At 51.9% G+C, this 15,634-nt stretch overlaps 1 protein-coding gene across 3 annotated transcripts in view; it reads right to left on the minus strand.

Moving 5' to 3' along the window:
• The window catches only part of LOC122369072 (furin-like protease 2), an 84,960-nt gene that overhangs the window by 30,277 nt on the left and 39,049 nt on the right, over nucleotides 1-15,634 (minus strand). For all 3 annotated transcript variants that reach the window (XR_006254348.1, XM_043343456.1, XM_043343457.1), the window contains exons 14-18: nucleotides 14,387-14,574; nucleotides 13,780-13,927; nucleotides 12,177-12,295; nucleotides 6,310-6,462; nucleotides 2,046-2,158 (exon numbers count right to left, since the gene is read on the minus strand). Coding sequence is in view for 2 of the 3 variants with exons in the window: in XM_043343456.1 (XP_043199391.1) it covers nucleotides 2,046-2,158; nucleotides 6,310-6,462; nucleotides 12,177-12,295; nucleotides 13,780-13,927; nucleotides 14,387-14,574 (721 nt within the window). In the remaining variant the exon portion in view is untranslated. The remainder of the gene's footprint in view (nucleotides 1-2,045; nucleotides 2,159-6,309; nucleotides 6,463-12,176; nucleotides 12,296-13,779; nucleotides 13,928-14,386; nucleotides 14,575-15,634) is intronic.

A 15,634-nucleotide genomic window follows, 5' to 3' on the forward strand; every position in this document is an offset into this window, starting at 1 on the left:
CAAAATAGCCCGGCACGCCATCTCAGCGCTACAATCGGCCGGACGACCGATGGACGGCGCATTGAGCGCCCCGCAGCGGCTCGGCTTTCAATAGCAACAGCAAACAGACACACACACAGCGTAGTCACGTGGAGGCCCGCCCGCGCTGACACAGATAGTTATCCGCCCACAAAGGGAGCCGCATTACGTTACTTCTCTGTACTCACGTGGCTAGCAACTGTCTTATAAGAAGCCGCCAGAACAAATATTGGGCCGATTGCGGCGGGTAATTGGCGTGCAGATGAAAGAAAATGTGAGAATGAAATACAGCAAACGTGATCAATAGCTTTCTGAACAATACCTATCCCTAGCCTCCCTCTGTTATGCCCAATTTTATTTACTAATTGACTGAAGACAAGAGCCGCTCCAAAATTTCTGTCTAAGAGTTAAACATGTTGGGAGACGAACAACTGTGATAATTTCTGAAGCGTTGGTTCGACGGAGGACTGATGAACAAACTCCATGTATATCCAGTCTCGATCGCGTCTTGGTCTAACGAGCCTCGATGCCCCGATATATAATTCGGTATAAAAGCCTACACTTTCGCCGCGCCAGAGCACGATGCGTCACAAAGCAGGAGTCCAGAGATGTTGACTGCACGGCGCTTCAGCCGCTGCGTCGAGCTGAGCAGATGGTGATTACACATTGTCCACCGCGCAGTTTAGCAGGCGTTTATAGAACTATAAGACATCGAGCCAGCCAGAATGAATTCCAACTTGAGAAACTTGCGCGCTGCGCACTGCTGTCATAGTAAAACCACTCGATACTCAATATTCAGACTCACCCGCAAATGTAAATGCATCATATGTGAAGTAAGTCAATACATCACGGGTCAATGTGTAATTATGTTTGTGCCTTGTCTATATGTGTGCTATGTGTGTGTAGGTGGAGGCTGAGGCGTATGTATAGCAGCGGCATCACCCCCGGGGGACCACTTAGGCCAGGTGGGGGCATTGGGGAGGAAGCACAAATGGCCGAATATGTATTGACGATGAGGGACCACTATAAAGCCATTGCTAGAGAACCTCATAGCCACCGACTTGCACTTATAGACTTCCGTTGAGTGGTCATTACAGCAATTAGCCACAGAAGGAGCCCGATAATAAGACCATAAACAGGCAAACAATAACAAAATTACATTTCCCGCTTCTAGTCATTTTATGCATACACTCAGGCTCCGGAACAAAGCCAACTCTCCGCGGAGGTCGGTCAGTCACGTGATATGACGTCAGCAGGCCGCGCTGTGTGATTGGCTGATGCAATGCGGTGTTGTCCGAATAGCGAAAGAATATTCCAGGATGGGCGCTAAGTAAATGCATGCACTATTATCAATGTTATGAATACGTGAAATAAAGAGTGTCGGGAAGGGAATGAAAAAAGCTTACGAGTGTGGTTAGGAAAGATTGAACCCACAAAACAGAACGTACATAAAATATATTAGCCCATGACTCAATGCAGACACAAGCTATTTCTTCTGGCAAACATTTCATTGCAGAAGGCTATTATGGTAATTGCATCACGGCCAGACCCATTCGGTTTGAAAGCAGGACTTTTTTAATTCATTGGCGAGAAAATAAAAACAACTGTTAATAATGCTGTCAGTGTGCCTATTACCCTGTTCGTGCACTGGCAGATGAAATAGCACATACAATCATTTGGAGTAGACATAATCCAGCTTCCCTGCGCCAGACGTTAGTACCCTGTTTTTCTCGAATGACATCTGGCGACGACACAAAGTCGATTCACTCAACTAGACGCTGAACAGCCTTGTCGACACGGAAAAATAACACCGTACTGGCGGGGAGTCGAAAACACTGTTCTGGCTGGTCTTTCTCGGTAAAGGGCCATAGCAGGCGATGTTAAATACGGCGCTTATTGGTACCGGCTGAGCGGGCGGGCGGATTGACCACCTTTCCTGGCCATCTCCGCCAGCACGGGGGGGGGGGGGGATAAACGGAGCCATCTGGGTATATGCGCAGAGTAAGACAGCCCGCCGCGCTACTCACGTTGTGCAGGACGGAGGCCGGCTGGCAGCGCGAGCACTCGACAGCCATGGGGCCCGTGCAGGCCAGACAGCTGCGGTGGCACCGGCCGCACGACTCGCCGTCGTAAAACTCCCCTGAAACGGACCGAGATTCAGTCACCAACTGCGATCAGCCCATACAACCCAGCGAATAGCTCAGCGTATAGGGTTCAAATAACCAGGGGCTCGGTTATCCATCCAACAGTTCCGCGGCGACCAGACTCAGCTACTCGGCCGTCGTGTTTCGGACTCTGCCTGTTGACTCGAGCCGTCTGGTACTGGACAGGTGAATAGGTTTCCCACCAGCTCACACAACTGTCGACATCTGAGTATATTACACAGTGGCAAGCCTCTTCTCACGGCAGACAGGCACCAGGCGGGCATCAGAGTTGAGTATCTGAGGCCCACCCGACGCCCTGCTACAGCCAAACTGACTCTTGACAAGACGGCGGAGGTGTGTATCGTTGCTAGAGCTGAAGACTGACAGTCACCAGCTGCAGTTGGGGTTCAGTTCAACAAGAGTGAAAAATACTAGCCAGGCCCATCACCGCTACCGCATGACTAGAGGAAGAAAACGACAGTGACGCAGGATAACAGCTGTTTTATTGCTGAGAGTTTACACTTACCTAAGCATTAATGATTTTTGCTGGAGCTACAATGCACCCAGAACTGGAAAACAACATTAAAGATTCGATTAACATACATAGACACTCATCATACCCCAAGGCCCTAAGAGAAGCATCAATTTGTCATAGTTTCTGTGTGAACAGCAGTATATTGGAGGCACCTCTTCATTCAATCAACTAAAAGCCCATAAACCCCAGGCGAACTTTCACATTCTGCTTGAGTTTGCGAACTGTTGATTATTTCGGAAGCAAGCCATTCTTCTGTTTCCACTCAGAAACGACAGAGTATACCGCGCTCCTTTTCCTCCTGCTGATAGCTTGGGCAGCAGCCATCGATTTCCGCCACAATCGGCCCTGCAGTTTCTCCGTTAACTTTTGCTAGCCGGAACGTGATAACCGGTACTTTGCTAACGAGCTCCGTCGGCACGCGGCGGTTGTATGCGTTTGTGTGTGGGTATGCTTGTGCGTGAGCACATGTTTGGCATCCAGAGCCGCTCAAACATATTGTCAGAGGCGGTGAATGCACACTCAGTCACGGCCGTGTGATCTGATGACCTGCCCATCCCCTGGCCGGGGAGGGACGTGCCGTGTACCCGGGGCACGGCTGGTTGATGCAGCTAGTGACGACTGGTGACGTATGCGACAGGCCACCGCAGCTATCACCGGCGCAGGCCAGGGCCGACCGAGGCACAGACATACTACACACAATCACATATACCTATACACATTCATACACATTGCGGCGAATTGGCAAGACATTTAGGCAGGTCAATAAACTATAAAGACATTCTAACTACGAAAAAAACCTAAATAGCAGCATCAGCACCTTTAGAATTAGGAGCGTCTCAGGCACTCGCTACATCCGCTTACACAATCCAGCACCCACGCTGCCAGCCGAGGATTCCCAGCGCTCAGCGGTTGTGTAGGAGTCAGGGATCAGCATGAGAAATGCCTCCCATTTGGGCGGAGGGCGGCGGAATGGAGGTGGCAGGGGATAGGGTGAGCGGGGCGCACCCAGTCCGTTACTGCCTTGGTCTATGAGAATGATCTGTGATGAATTGCGGGAATCAATGGAGCAGCAGGATGGACTCCAATTCCGCAGCTCAGGTGTCCGCAGGCGATACAAGAGGAGCCGTTCCAGAGAGAAAGAACCACTAAAGACGAGACACCAGGGATAAGAAAAAAACGTGTTTATTTCTTTTACATGTCTGCATATATTTAATGGTTAATCAAATAATAGCAAAGAAGCTTGATGAAGCATTAAAAAGATAAAGACATTCAATGCCAAAATTAGGTGTATGTTGTGAGAGAAACTATAACGTTAATGAAACGTCGATTTATACCTACAAAAATGTCAATTAACCTGATAGGTCTGGTCACGCATACCTATCCCCATAATCGCTGGACCGTGCCGTCCGGAACGGTGAAGGTCCGCGTCTGCAGCCAGCAAACCATATGCGGAAGCCCATAACAGGGCCATTCATCAAAGTCGATAAACGTGCTTCTACGTTATTAATCATCCACACAAGAGTGCTAATCTATCACGATGAAAGTATTCTAAGACCGTCGCCCTTCATATTAATCATCGAGGAAACTATAAAGTTTACCTACACGGTGAAAAGAGAAAATACTACGGCACTCCTTAGCTAGACGGTACGCCATGGTTTCGAATAGTTAACGCCTTAAGAATGTATTTCTATCTTATACATACTGTGCTAGGTACGATAGATAAGCTAAAGAGTAGTCTATGGGGAATTGTTAACAAACGTCGTAACCATCGTAACCGGTCTCATCACAAAACTATTTATAAATATAAGGTAAAAATTACATTGAATCACTGGCGATAAGGAGCCCATCTCCCGCTGCCGCGCGGCGTCTGGGCGCCACATCTCAGGCCGGTTCCAATTAGCGGGTCCCATTAGCCGGTATCACGGCCGGCGACACGGCCGGCCGTCCGGTCATCTCATTTCCCCGCAGACGGCGCGAGCTGCAGGGATGGAGAGGCGGCTCGTTCAGCGGGCCGCGCCCGCAGCGGGGTCTGCGGCCCCAACCGGGCACAGGCGAGCAGCCCCATTCACAGCTGGTCGTCCGGACTGACTTCCAAGTGGAGCTACCCGCTCACAGCCGATATACCATCCTTAGAGGAGCGACCCATTCACAACAGTCCTGTCACTCTTTGAGGAGCTACCCGTACCCGCCACTACCCAGCACTCATTCCGAGTGAGCGGAGCTTCCCCATCTGCAGCTGGTCAGTTGCACTCCCTCACTTATACGAGTACAGCTGCCTCATTCACAGCTTCCTTCTCAAAGCAGTTGCCTCATTCACAGCTTCCTCCTCAGAGCAGCTGCAGCTGCCTTATTCACAGCTTCCCACTCTGAGCAGCTTCCTCATTCACAGCTTCTTTCCCGGAGCAGCTGCTTCCCCTCCCCTACCCGGAGAAGGTGACGCATTCTATAGAGCTGGCCGACGGCGGCAGCCAGCTCGGCGGCCCACATCCGCAATCATTACGGAGCGCGCGCGGCCGGGCACTGATAGGGCGTCAGCGGCCGGCGCCCGGCCACTCGGCGGCGGAAGCTAGCGGTAGCGGCCGCCGCACCGCGCGATGACATCAGCGACTGAATTCAGTACCTGGCCGGCCGGTACACCACGCTGGAAATTAGTCACAGCCGGCCGCCAGAGCCAGAGCTCTACAACTCATGACAATCATTGCATGGTTTAGACAGGGGCCACTCACCCTTTGTCATAAAGAATTGGTTCGACGCGTTTAAAACACCGCAGATGTTCATACGGAGTCTGAGCACCGAATCCATAGCGCCAGCTAACAGAATACGAGTTCAACTGATGCATGCATTGGGCACACATTTTGTCTGCATGTATGGATGAAGGCATATCGATGGGTTGGCTAGGAGACTAGGGAATGTCGGAGCGATTGCCAAAGAATGTTAAAAAGGTAGCATATGCGAACTTATCCATAATAAAAGTCTTCATTTGCAAGGGCACACTACGTTTCACAAGATTAGGTATCCTTAAGCGGTCGTTTTTTTTTTCGATGATGAAAAAGCGTTGGTACTTGGTAGGGAATGTTTCGAGCACTCTGTTTATGTTAAAGGTCCCACGTCGTACACAATATATCAGGTCTTATACGCTCCATTTGTTTGTCAGCAAAGGAATTCCAGAAGTTGTATGCATTTGAAATGTACGCTCCATCGCTCCATCACCCTCGTTGGGGCATTAGCTATGCAGATAAAGTTTGCTTTCTATTGCTTTTCAGAACGAAGCGCCTACACACTGGTGGGATTATTTTTCATTAGCTTGAGGCGATGAAAGCGAGGCAGTAATTGCGTACCAAACTCGTGCTGTTGTTACTTACCGATGTGAAGATTTCCACCTGGACTTTCCTACTTTTCAGCTTTTTTATACAAATCCTGATGGGCTCAGAGTGAGGTGAGCTCACATCAAATTCATCAGCTTCCAAAAAGTAAATCCTACAGAAATAATGCAATGAGCCAAATCAGACCCGACATATTCTCCAAAGCGAGTGCTGCACAAAAGCCCGGCAGTACGCCCGTCTTGGCCGTGTGTCGCGCCGCGCCGACAGCTGTGCGGCAGTGGCCACCCACCTTCAGGACAGGGTCCATTATCCGGATGACAGGTGCCGTCGCGGATCGGCAGCCAGCCGCGGGCGCAGCGCCGACACGCCCGCTGACCGCTGCACTCGTCACAGCCCGGCCAGCAGGCGACACACTCGCCGCTCACCGCCTCCCCGAACGTGCCTATAACGGAGACAGGCGGTCACAGGGGCGTGCCTATAACGGAGACAGGCGGTCACAGGGGCGTGCCTATAACGGAGACAGGCGGTCACAGGGGCGTGCCTATAACGGAGACGGGACGTTACGGAACGTGCCTATAACGGAGACAGGACGTTACGGAACGTGCCTATAACGGAGACAGGAGGTCACAGAATGTGCCTATAACGGAGACGGGAGGTTACGGTGCGTGCATATAATGGATACACGACGGTCATGGAACGTGCCTAAAACGGAGATACGATGGTCACAGGACCTGCCTATAACGGAGACAGACAGTCACCGAACTTGTCGACAATCGAGATATACGATAATGGAACACCTCTACAATCCAAGAAGACAACCACGAAATGAAGCATAACGAAGACAGACGATTACAGAATGTGCGAACAACGGACACTACCGGTCACGAAACACAGACGGTCACGTAAAGGACCTATAACGGAGGCAGGTGGTCACAACATATGACTACAACGCAGCCAAACGGACACAAAACGTGCCTAGAACGGAGACAGACGTTTTCGGAATGTGCCTATAACGGAGACAGACGGTCACGGAATGCACCAGTACCGGAGACAGGCGGTCACTAAATACCTATAGCGTAGACACAGTCACGGAATGAATATATAGCAGGGACAAACAGTCACGGGATACAGTCACGAAGTGAGTTTAAAATGGAGACAGGTTGAGGCCGGGGGGGGGGGGGGGTTGGACGACAACACAGCATTATCTTTTATTCAGTATTTTCTATCGATATACCTAGTTGCAAAAAGAGATGACCATTCTTACTTGGCGCAGTTGTTATATTCCAAACAACCTTAAAAACAATATTCCCACTGCATTTCATCACGGTAAGAGACTGGTTCAATGTGCGCGCCGCGGTGGCAGTTGCGAGTTGAAGAGGTATGCCAGGCGGTACAGCATACCACTTCAGGCGGTAACAACTATTGCCATCTATCGACATGATTGGTAAACGGCACTGGCGGCACCCGGGTCCGCCATGCAGTGGCGGGTGCACCCACCTCGCAAGTGATTAACCGGCAGCTACAGCGAAGTACTAGAATGTGATCTATTTGAGCACCAGAAACTCGTGTTCGATTGGCACTGTTAACACCTGTCGTTCAGAAAAGTAGTTTCACATCAACATTGAAAGGTTGCTTTCAAATAATGTGCCAATTAAACTTTGGAATTGAAATTGAATTTCGACACTGACATTTGTCGTATCGATGCCGTCACGCACTTCGAACGAGCCATCCGGACATTTTTACTCCCATCAATAATGGATTTTCCACAGATAGCCAAATTACATTACCTATTCGCGAACGGCGAAACGGCACCGCCAAATCTCTACATCATTTATCGACCGAGCCGGGGTAATGAGCAATGCTGCTGGGAGCGTCCGCAGGTACCCGGCACTCTGCAGCCGCCGGGATCAGCGCGGCACCCCCTCTCCGCGGCGCCATTAGCGTCTGATTGGGACGGCCGGCCGCCGCCGCACGCCGTCGTCGGGGGCACCTGCGCTGATGACGTGTGCGGCGCCGCGCCACGGCCGCCGGTGTCGTTACAGGGTGCTTTACCGACCATAGGTGGGTATTTGGGACCCGTTCGTGACAGCCGACCACGGTACATGAATCTCACTCGAGAGATTTATACACTCGCTGGGCGGAGGCGGCTAAAATGGGAAGATTGAATTAAGTTGCGCAGATTGCCGACTCTAATCCAGATGGCGAACGACTGACCGCGATAAAGGACTAACTCGGGGCCATATTGCATTCGTAATGTGTCGAGGTTCAAACAATTCCTACGGCGAAAAGTTCGTCACAAGTTGTCACTTAAAAATGCCACGGCAGTTAAAGCTCAAGCCTTTGGTCCCAATAACAACAGTAAAACATGAGCTTAACTTGCCCGGAAGCCAGGTATCAACAACAAAGACGACAACAAACAATGTAAGTACTTGGAGATTATGCATTCCGTACGACGAGAAAATGTATCGGGTGACTGACATGCCTGCTTCCGATCGCAAGATAAGGCGAACGTATGAACGATTACAAGGCCCTCCGACCCATAACCTATATTTATATTTGCTCGCTCATCGCGGTGTTGTCAATCAGTCTGCGGGGTGTCGGGCTGAGCACCCCGGGCCATCAGCGGTATTGTCGGCCTTCCTGCCACCGGACGGAGAGGTTGCCCCCACCCCCGCCGGGCGGATAGGCCACCCGGCCGCCGGACGGATAGACCCCCCCCCCCCCCTCCTGCCGCAGCCGGACGGATACCTCCCCTTCTGCCCCTCGCCGCCACAAATCCCCAGCTGCAGCCTGTGCCAATAGCACACACTGGCCTCACCAATATCGCACTGCCGGCGCCGCCGCCACCAATTCCCTCAGGACAACAGCACAATCATATCTATTTGAACAAAACAGCGTCCACAATAGGGTTATCGAGGCTGAGCCGGCCGGCTCTGACCCGATCGCGTCGTATGAACGCCAGCAAACAGCATCAGTGCCAGTGCCAGACGTAGCTGATTCGGGTGCCTAATCCAAAGAACCAGCATGAAGGGCATGTGGTGTAGGTAGATTTTTAACGATTTATGGCCCTTTCAGGATTTTCGTGTTTTTATTGCCTATCGAAGGGCAAAAAGAACCTTATGCTAAGTAGGCCAACGATAAAACTTCATTAGTTTCTTTTGCATGAGCATGTAGTTGATCATGTTCATGACTTATCGATGGCCACTTCACGAGGGCTGTTCAGTCGCCCCACCTTTCTTGGAAATATCAATCCCCTGTCGATTCTGCTTGGTCGAACAACAGGGCAGTAGGATACACTTTACAGCCTTTAGTAATGCCAATGCTCTTACCAGACGCAATACAAAGCGAGTAATAATAGAAAGACTCGACATAGACGCGACACATTCAGCGTGAACACCTAATCCCTCCCCATGATACAAGGTCGGCAGTCGTGCCACGCTGGGCGTTTGGTAGTCGGCTTCAGCGCCGAGGACTCGTGCTGCTAAGCTTCTTTGTACGCAGTGTCAGCCACAGCGAGCCCCTGAGGAGCGCGAGTTAGGTACCTACTGTTAACATTTTTGTTGGCTGTTGCCTTTATCATAGATAACATGCTATCTATGCCTTTATCTTCAGTGATGGAACAAAACTACAGAAGTGAATCAGATGAATGTGTCGAAACGATCAACAATCAACGACATATGATTGAAAAATGTCCAAACTGATGTTGATACAAAAAAAAACTTATATAGGGCTCGATACTTTTGTTTGAAAAGCACATCTATTCATTATCGTCGTCCATTCAATTCTTCATTAGTCAGAATATTCATTGTCGTCAAGCTATAGCTAGCGTCAAAGTGTCGAGTTCTGCTGCCTGCTCATTTATGTCACTCTCATCACTTAACCAGAAGGCATTGCCAGGCAAGGCATACATACGTCCGGTACTTAGTTCGATGAAGAGCGTGTAGCCTGATGCGTAGTCTCTCTCAGCCACAGTGGACGCCATCGTCGCGGCCGACGATCACGTGACCAACGGTAACGACGCCAGACGCAAGCAGAAGCTAAGAGCGCACCCGCCACGGAGCGCAGCAATCTGGTTAGTAGCCATCAGCGAGCCCACAATGGACAAGTCACGGAGCCTCAAGAGAGTCTCAAGTGTGCAGCTACTTGCTAGAGAATGTTGCAAGTAGATGGCGACACAGCTTTCCTGAGTAAATATATGTAAAACATGTAAAAGTAAATTGTAGATACCTCAGATGCTATATAAGCAAACACTTCATAGGATTTACCAATATGGCATCGTCGGGGATCATGTGGAGAGAGCTATTGGTAGCGGCACATACCTACAACTTTCTACATGGCAAGACAGACAGCTGACAGACCACCTGCTCCTCGACCTTTGATAAGCAGCTATCTGCACACAGTCCCGACAAAAGCCCTTGAGGGCCAGACCAGCAGTCCCCTCTGGCTGACAGGAACGGCACAGACCTATGGGTCTCTAAAATCGACTGAACGGGTCGATAGTGCCAACGCTGGCTCGAGGAACACTTTGTCAGGGCTGGAGCTGGACATTCATTCCGGAGGAAACCCGACATATCCAGGCGCGCACCAAATCACTGTAAGGGCCAGGGGATAGGTCAGGTCAATAAAACAGACCAAAACACTGACAGAACGGACCACTCGTGACCAATGCGACTCCAATTTGAATTCATCCGACCACATGCACAACAAGTCCGTCCTTCAAACAACTCACACCACTGCAAAGCAACAGCGCAATCCAGCAAAGGTCATTCGCCTCCCTCACATGCGGATATATTGATCATGTCAGGCTCAGCCACCCCAAAACTCTACATTTGAACGTCAGAGGCCGGACTGGCGCCCAGCTAAACCGCATGGCTGGACGTACGATAAATCACTCCACCAAGCGACGAATGGCGTGCAAAACATTGAGCACAATTACATATTACTGTGATTTGAATAAATAGTGCCTTTGGGTTGTGTGCTCACGTTGCATGCTGGTGAAACATGACTCTGTCGACAGTTTATTTTATCCACATGCGACACATTTATTGTTTATGTAATGATTTAGCTGTCCAGTCATGCCACCTGTCTTCACACGTCTGTGATACTGTTGAAACTGGGTAGGCGTTCGCCTGGCCGCCGCTCCCACCTCTGACGTCCGGCGGGGGGGGGGGGGGAGGGGCGGGACGGGGCGTACCTGGTCACGGAGCCGAGAGTCGCCCGGTCGGTCGGCCGCCGGTGATCCGCACAGTCCGCCGGTCATCCACACGCACCGTTCCGCCAACTCGGTATTTATTGATCAAACACTACACTGTGCTGACATTTGGACACCACCGAACCGCACAACAATTTCCGCGCTGCGCCGGCAGCCGCACGGCAGCTGGTGATCCGACCGGCTCAGCATATCACAGACGGTCAGGTACAACAGTCACGAGGGCTCAGCCCCTGTCAACAGTCCGCCAGACTAGAGCATTAACCGGCGCGGACGGCCCTGGGCGCTAACGGGCCCTCACACCACCTCTCCCCCTCCACCCACCGCAATCCCGTCCCCGTGGACCCACCGATCGGCGTCACCCACCGCAGCCCGCCCGTCATCCCACCGCAACCCGCCCGCCACCGCTGCCCCGCAGCGCCAAACACCGCTCGTATAATTATATCTAAAATATTGCTAATCTCGTAAAATATTGCGCATCGGATCTGTAAAATCACTTGGAACCTGAACGACTCCAGTCGCCGGCAGTGTTTCGAACCAGTCGGGTTCAAGCCCTCTTCAGTAGATCCCGACTTTCCAACGGCAGTGTAGAGCCGAGTAAGCGTCTCGGCTCGGTTCGGCACAACTCCCAGCCCCACCCCGGCATCCTGGCCACTCAGCAACTGCCTCAGCCACTCAGCAGCTGTTCCAGCCACTCAGAAGCTTCCGCAGCCACTCAGCAGCCGCCTCATAGCCACTCAGCAGCTCCATCTTTACCACTCAGCCGCTGGTCCCCACGTTCCGGCACTCCATGCAAACTCAGGTAAGCCACCGGCCAGCGCAAACCAAATTGCCTCGGCGACCGGCCGGCCGGCCAGGCGGGCTCGGGGCGGCCGGCGGACACTGCATGCGCGTCTCTAGGCGTGCGCGGTGCGGCCGGGCGTGTCACGGCCGGCCGCACTGCCTACCTGGCGGGCAGGAGTTGACGCACTGTCCGTTGAAGTGGAACAGGCCCCGGCGACACAGCACACAGTTGTTGTCGTTCGGACCGATGCACGTCATACAACCGTCGGCGCAACGCTCACACCTGTGGATGGGACAGGAGACAGTGTCACAGCTAATAAACACAAAACTAAATCACATATCTAGCTGGCTAAATAGCAATGAATGAGACTTTATGGCACAACCGACACTTAACCAATGTTCCGAAACTAGATTCTCTTTTTTCAATAAAATAAGATCAGGTTGACAAGTTCTAAAATCCTTCCCTCAGGAGGAGGGACAGAGTTTAAACGGATAAAATGACAAGGAATGGGACGCCGGGCGGGAAACGTGAGCTGCATCTAAATCACGGAAGGACGTGGGCTGTGTCTGCGACATCCCCAGGGCGCTTTGCTACAAAGCTGGGCTAACACAATACAGACTCTCCTGGGAGTGAAAAATGCAGCACAACGGGGACCGTAAAGTGCTTTTTCGAAGCTTTGTTCTTCACCGCGCAGGGTAGTGGGACAAATTTGTGAGTCAGTGGCACACAAAGCCGGTAAAATCCTCCCATCCAGGAGTTGTTCTAACACCTGTCACTTTACCTCTCAGTCAGGCAGCTTCTGAAGCCGGGTTCACACTCCATACAGGATTTCAGGTCTAAGCAGAGCTTTAACTGCTTTACTGTTTTTTTCACCTCTACTTAAAGTCCCTATTATTTGGCTTAGGTGCCCAATCGGAAGTCAAGCCGGAACCAAAGCTCGCAAAAGTATACACCAACGCATGTTAGCCATCGCAGAGTCAAACACATCATCAGGGTGTCTATTCGTCGTCAGAGGCAGACTTAGAAGCCGCGGCTCGTCGCGTTGGTAGAGTCGGCTCGTCGCTCCTTCCGGCGGCATGGTTTATTCATGGTGTGTGTGTGCCGACATACGGTATACACATACCACTGCCGCTGCCGCCCCGCCCCCACGACAGGCGGCACCTCCCCTCCCCACCCCCGGACAGCGACAGCTCCATCATAGCTCGCTCATTACCGAATGGATCCTCCCGCCCGCCGCCCGCCGAGGCACGTACTCCCGAAGTTGGCGCTGCCCACGCACGGCGCTCGCTTTATAGCACCCGTGTCCGGCCGACAGACAGTTACAAACGACGACCGGCCGATACCGGAGACCTTTAGCATTGGTTATATATGCACTCGCGGTGCGCCAACGGCGTGCCTGCATAGCCAAGTGGCTAGCCAAACTTTGAAGTGTCCATCAACTGCCTACCGGTGGGGTACGTGATGAGCGCTGCTTATGGCCGCAGCGAATGCTCGTGTAACGATTATCGGGCACGCCTGCTCAGCGTCAATTAGAAGCGCGAGGAAGGCGCGGCACGGGCGGACAAGTTGGACCATCGGACAGCCCTTAGAATGAAGTGCTCGCATTGAAGCGCGCTGCTATTAGCAAAATATCGATTCGGGCAGCTGGCTCCTTAGATAATCTATGTTGAATCAACTGCGGTATCTACATTATATTACATCATACGGACCTGTACCACTCCACTGACCTCTAGTGACCTCACACGGCGCTCTACCGCCCCACTGACCTCTGCTGGAGCCGGTAGGTGCCGGCCGGACACGAGGCCACACACTGGCTGTTGTGCAGGAACAGGTGCGGCGCGCAGCTGACGCAGTGGTTGGCAGAGCCGTCACAGGCCGTGCAGTGCGGGCCGCACGACTGGCACGTCTCGTTCGCTGTCGGCAGAACGGAACACGGACGGAGAGACAGGTCAGAGGTCAGGGATGGAGCGAGTCGGTGGACAGCTTCAGAGCAGAGCCATAAAATATTTACAGTCAGATTAAAGGTGGTCGTCCACTGGTTAGGCACGTATTCAGCGCGCAATCGTTCAGCGCCTAGCGCGCGCTGAAAAGTTCAATTATTTCAACTCGTCAGCGCGTAATTCGGCGCCGACCAGCCGACGAATAATCAGATGACTGCGCTTCATCGCGGATTCGGCGCTGAACCGCAGTCAGCACACAGCCCATAGGCTCTAATGTTAAATTTAGCGCGTAAATGTGCACGCCTAACCAGTGGACGGCGACCTATACAATCAGTTACTACATAATTACTACTGACGTACCCGGTCCGGGGTGAGACTCAGTCCGCTGAGCGGCACCCCCCACTCCTCCCCCCACCCAGCAGCGCCGACCTACCTGTGAAGTAGCCGTCCGGACAGGCGGGCACGCACACGCTCAGGTCGGCGATCAGGTAGTGGCCGGCCGCGCAGTCCATGCACTGGTTGGCCAGCCGGCCCAGACACGTGGCGCACGTGGCGTGGCACGGCTGACAGCCCGCCTCGCCGCCGTAGTACGTGCCGGGGTCACACCAGCGCTGACACGGGCTGCGTGCAGGGGAGGGGGCGGGTCAGACGGGTGTAAGACGGTAACACCCCTCCCCCCGCCGGCCGCGCTTATCCTCCTCCCGAGCGGCAGACGCAGCGCTCCGACCGCCCGACGGTGTGCCGAGGCCTATTCCGCCGGCCCGGGAAATCCTATCAAAACACAGTAATTGAATCGGGGTGATCAAAGGACGCGACGCATTCTTCCAATAAGCCTCACCGTCAATTAGCCTGCTTTGATCAAGCTTGCAACTAAGAGCTCGCACTCCTGGCGAATATATAATAAAAGAGGAGAGAAAAAAACGTAAAAATATGGTTACCAAGAATACAACAATCTACTTGCTTCACCTAGAAAATGTTAACAAAGTGCAATCCAAGGAAGCGCCAACGCGGCAGCTACTCGTGTGCACCAATAATGCTGACAGGCTGTAAGCCATAACATCTCTAACCTTCTCTACCATTATGTTGAGCGGGTTTATCACAATGAGCCTCAGACCAGACAGCCCAGACAGGTCAATGCAAAAAAGCCAGACGTTTCCAATCAGCCGAGTGGAACAGAGAAGAGCAAACAGGAGGGAAATGATCGACAAACTTCGGTGGCATGGATAGAACATAACTTAGACCTTCAAGAGGCAAAAGGAGGTGGAATGTGTACTCGCATATTGACTGACTTTGAAATGCTTGGGTACAAATGGATCGTCACTACATACCTACAGAATCAGTCGACTGATAATAGTGATTTTAATTTATGTGTGGGACGACAACGGATAACTTAGCGTCCTCTGCCGTCGGGAGGGAAAAAGCCGTAAGTCGATTTTTACCGATTTTTCGTTTTTGATATAGTTGGAAAGCTCTTTTCACGACGCTTTTAATGGCAGTACTCAATTTTGTGCAAGATGAACCCAAAATTTTTTTTACTTAATACCATAACAAACAAAAACGGCTTTTCTATCAAAACGTGACTGAACTTTGCATGAAGAAAGCCGCATGTGCCAATTCGGCACATACGGCTTTCAGGCGCGATTTCAAGAACGAAATATGTTTACATTGCGTCAGGAATAAA

Source organism: Amphibalanus amphitrite, unplaced genomic scaffold (assembly GCF_019059575.1).
Source record: "Amphibalanus amphitrite isolate SeventyFive unplaced genomic scaffold, NRLGWU_Aamphi_draft 001004F_arrow, whole genome shotgun sequence".
Lineage (NCBI taxonomy): Eukaryota > Metazoa > Arthropoda > Thecostraca > Balanomorpha > Balanidae > Amphibalanus > Amphibalanus amphitrite.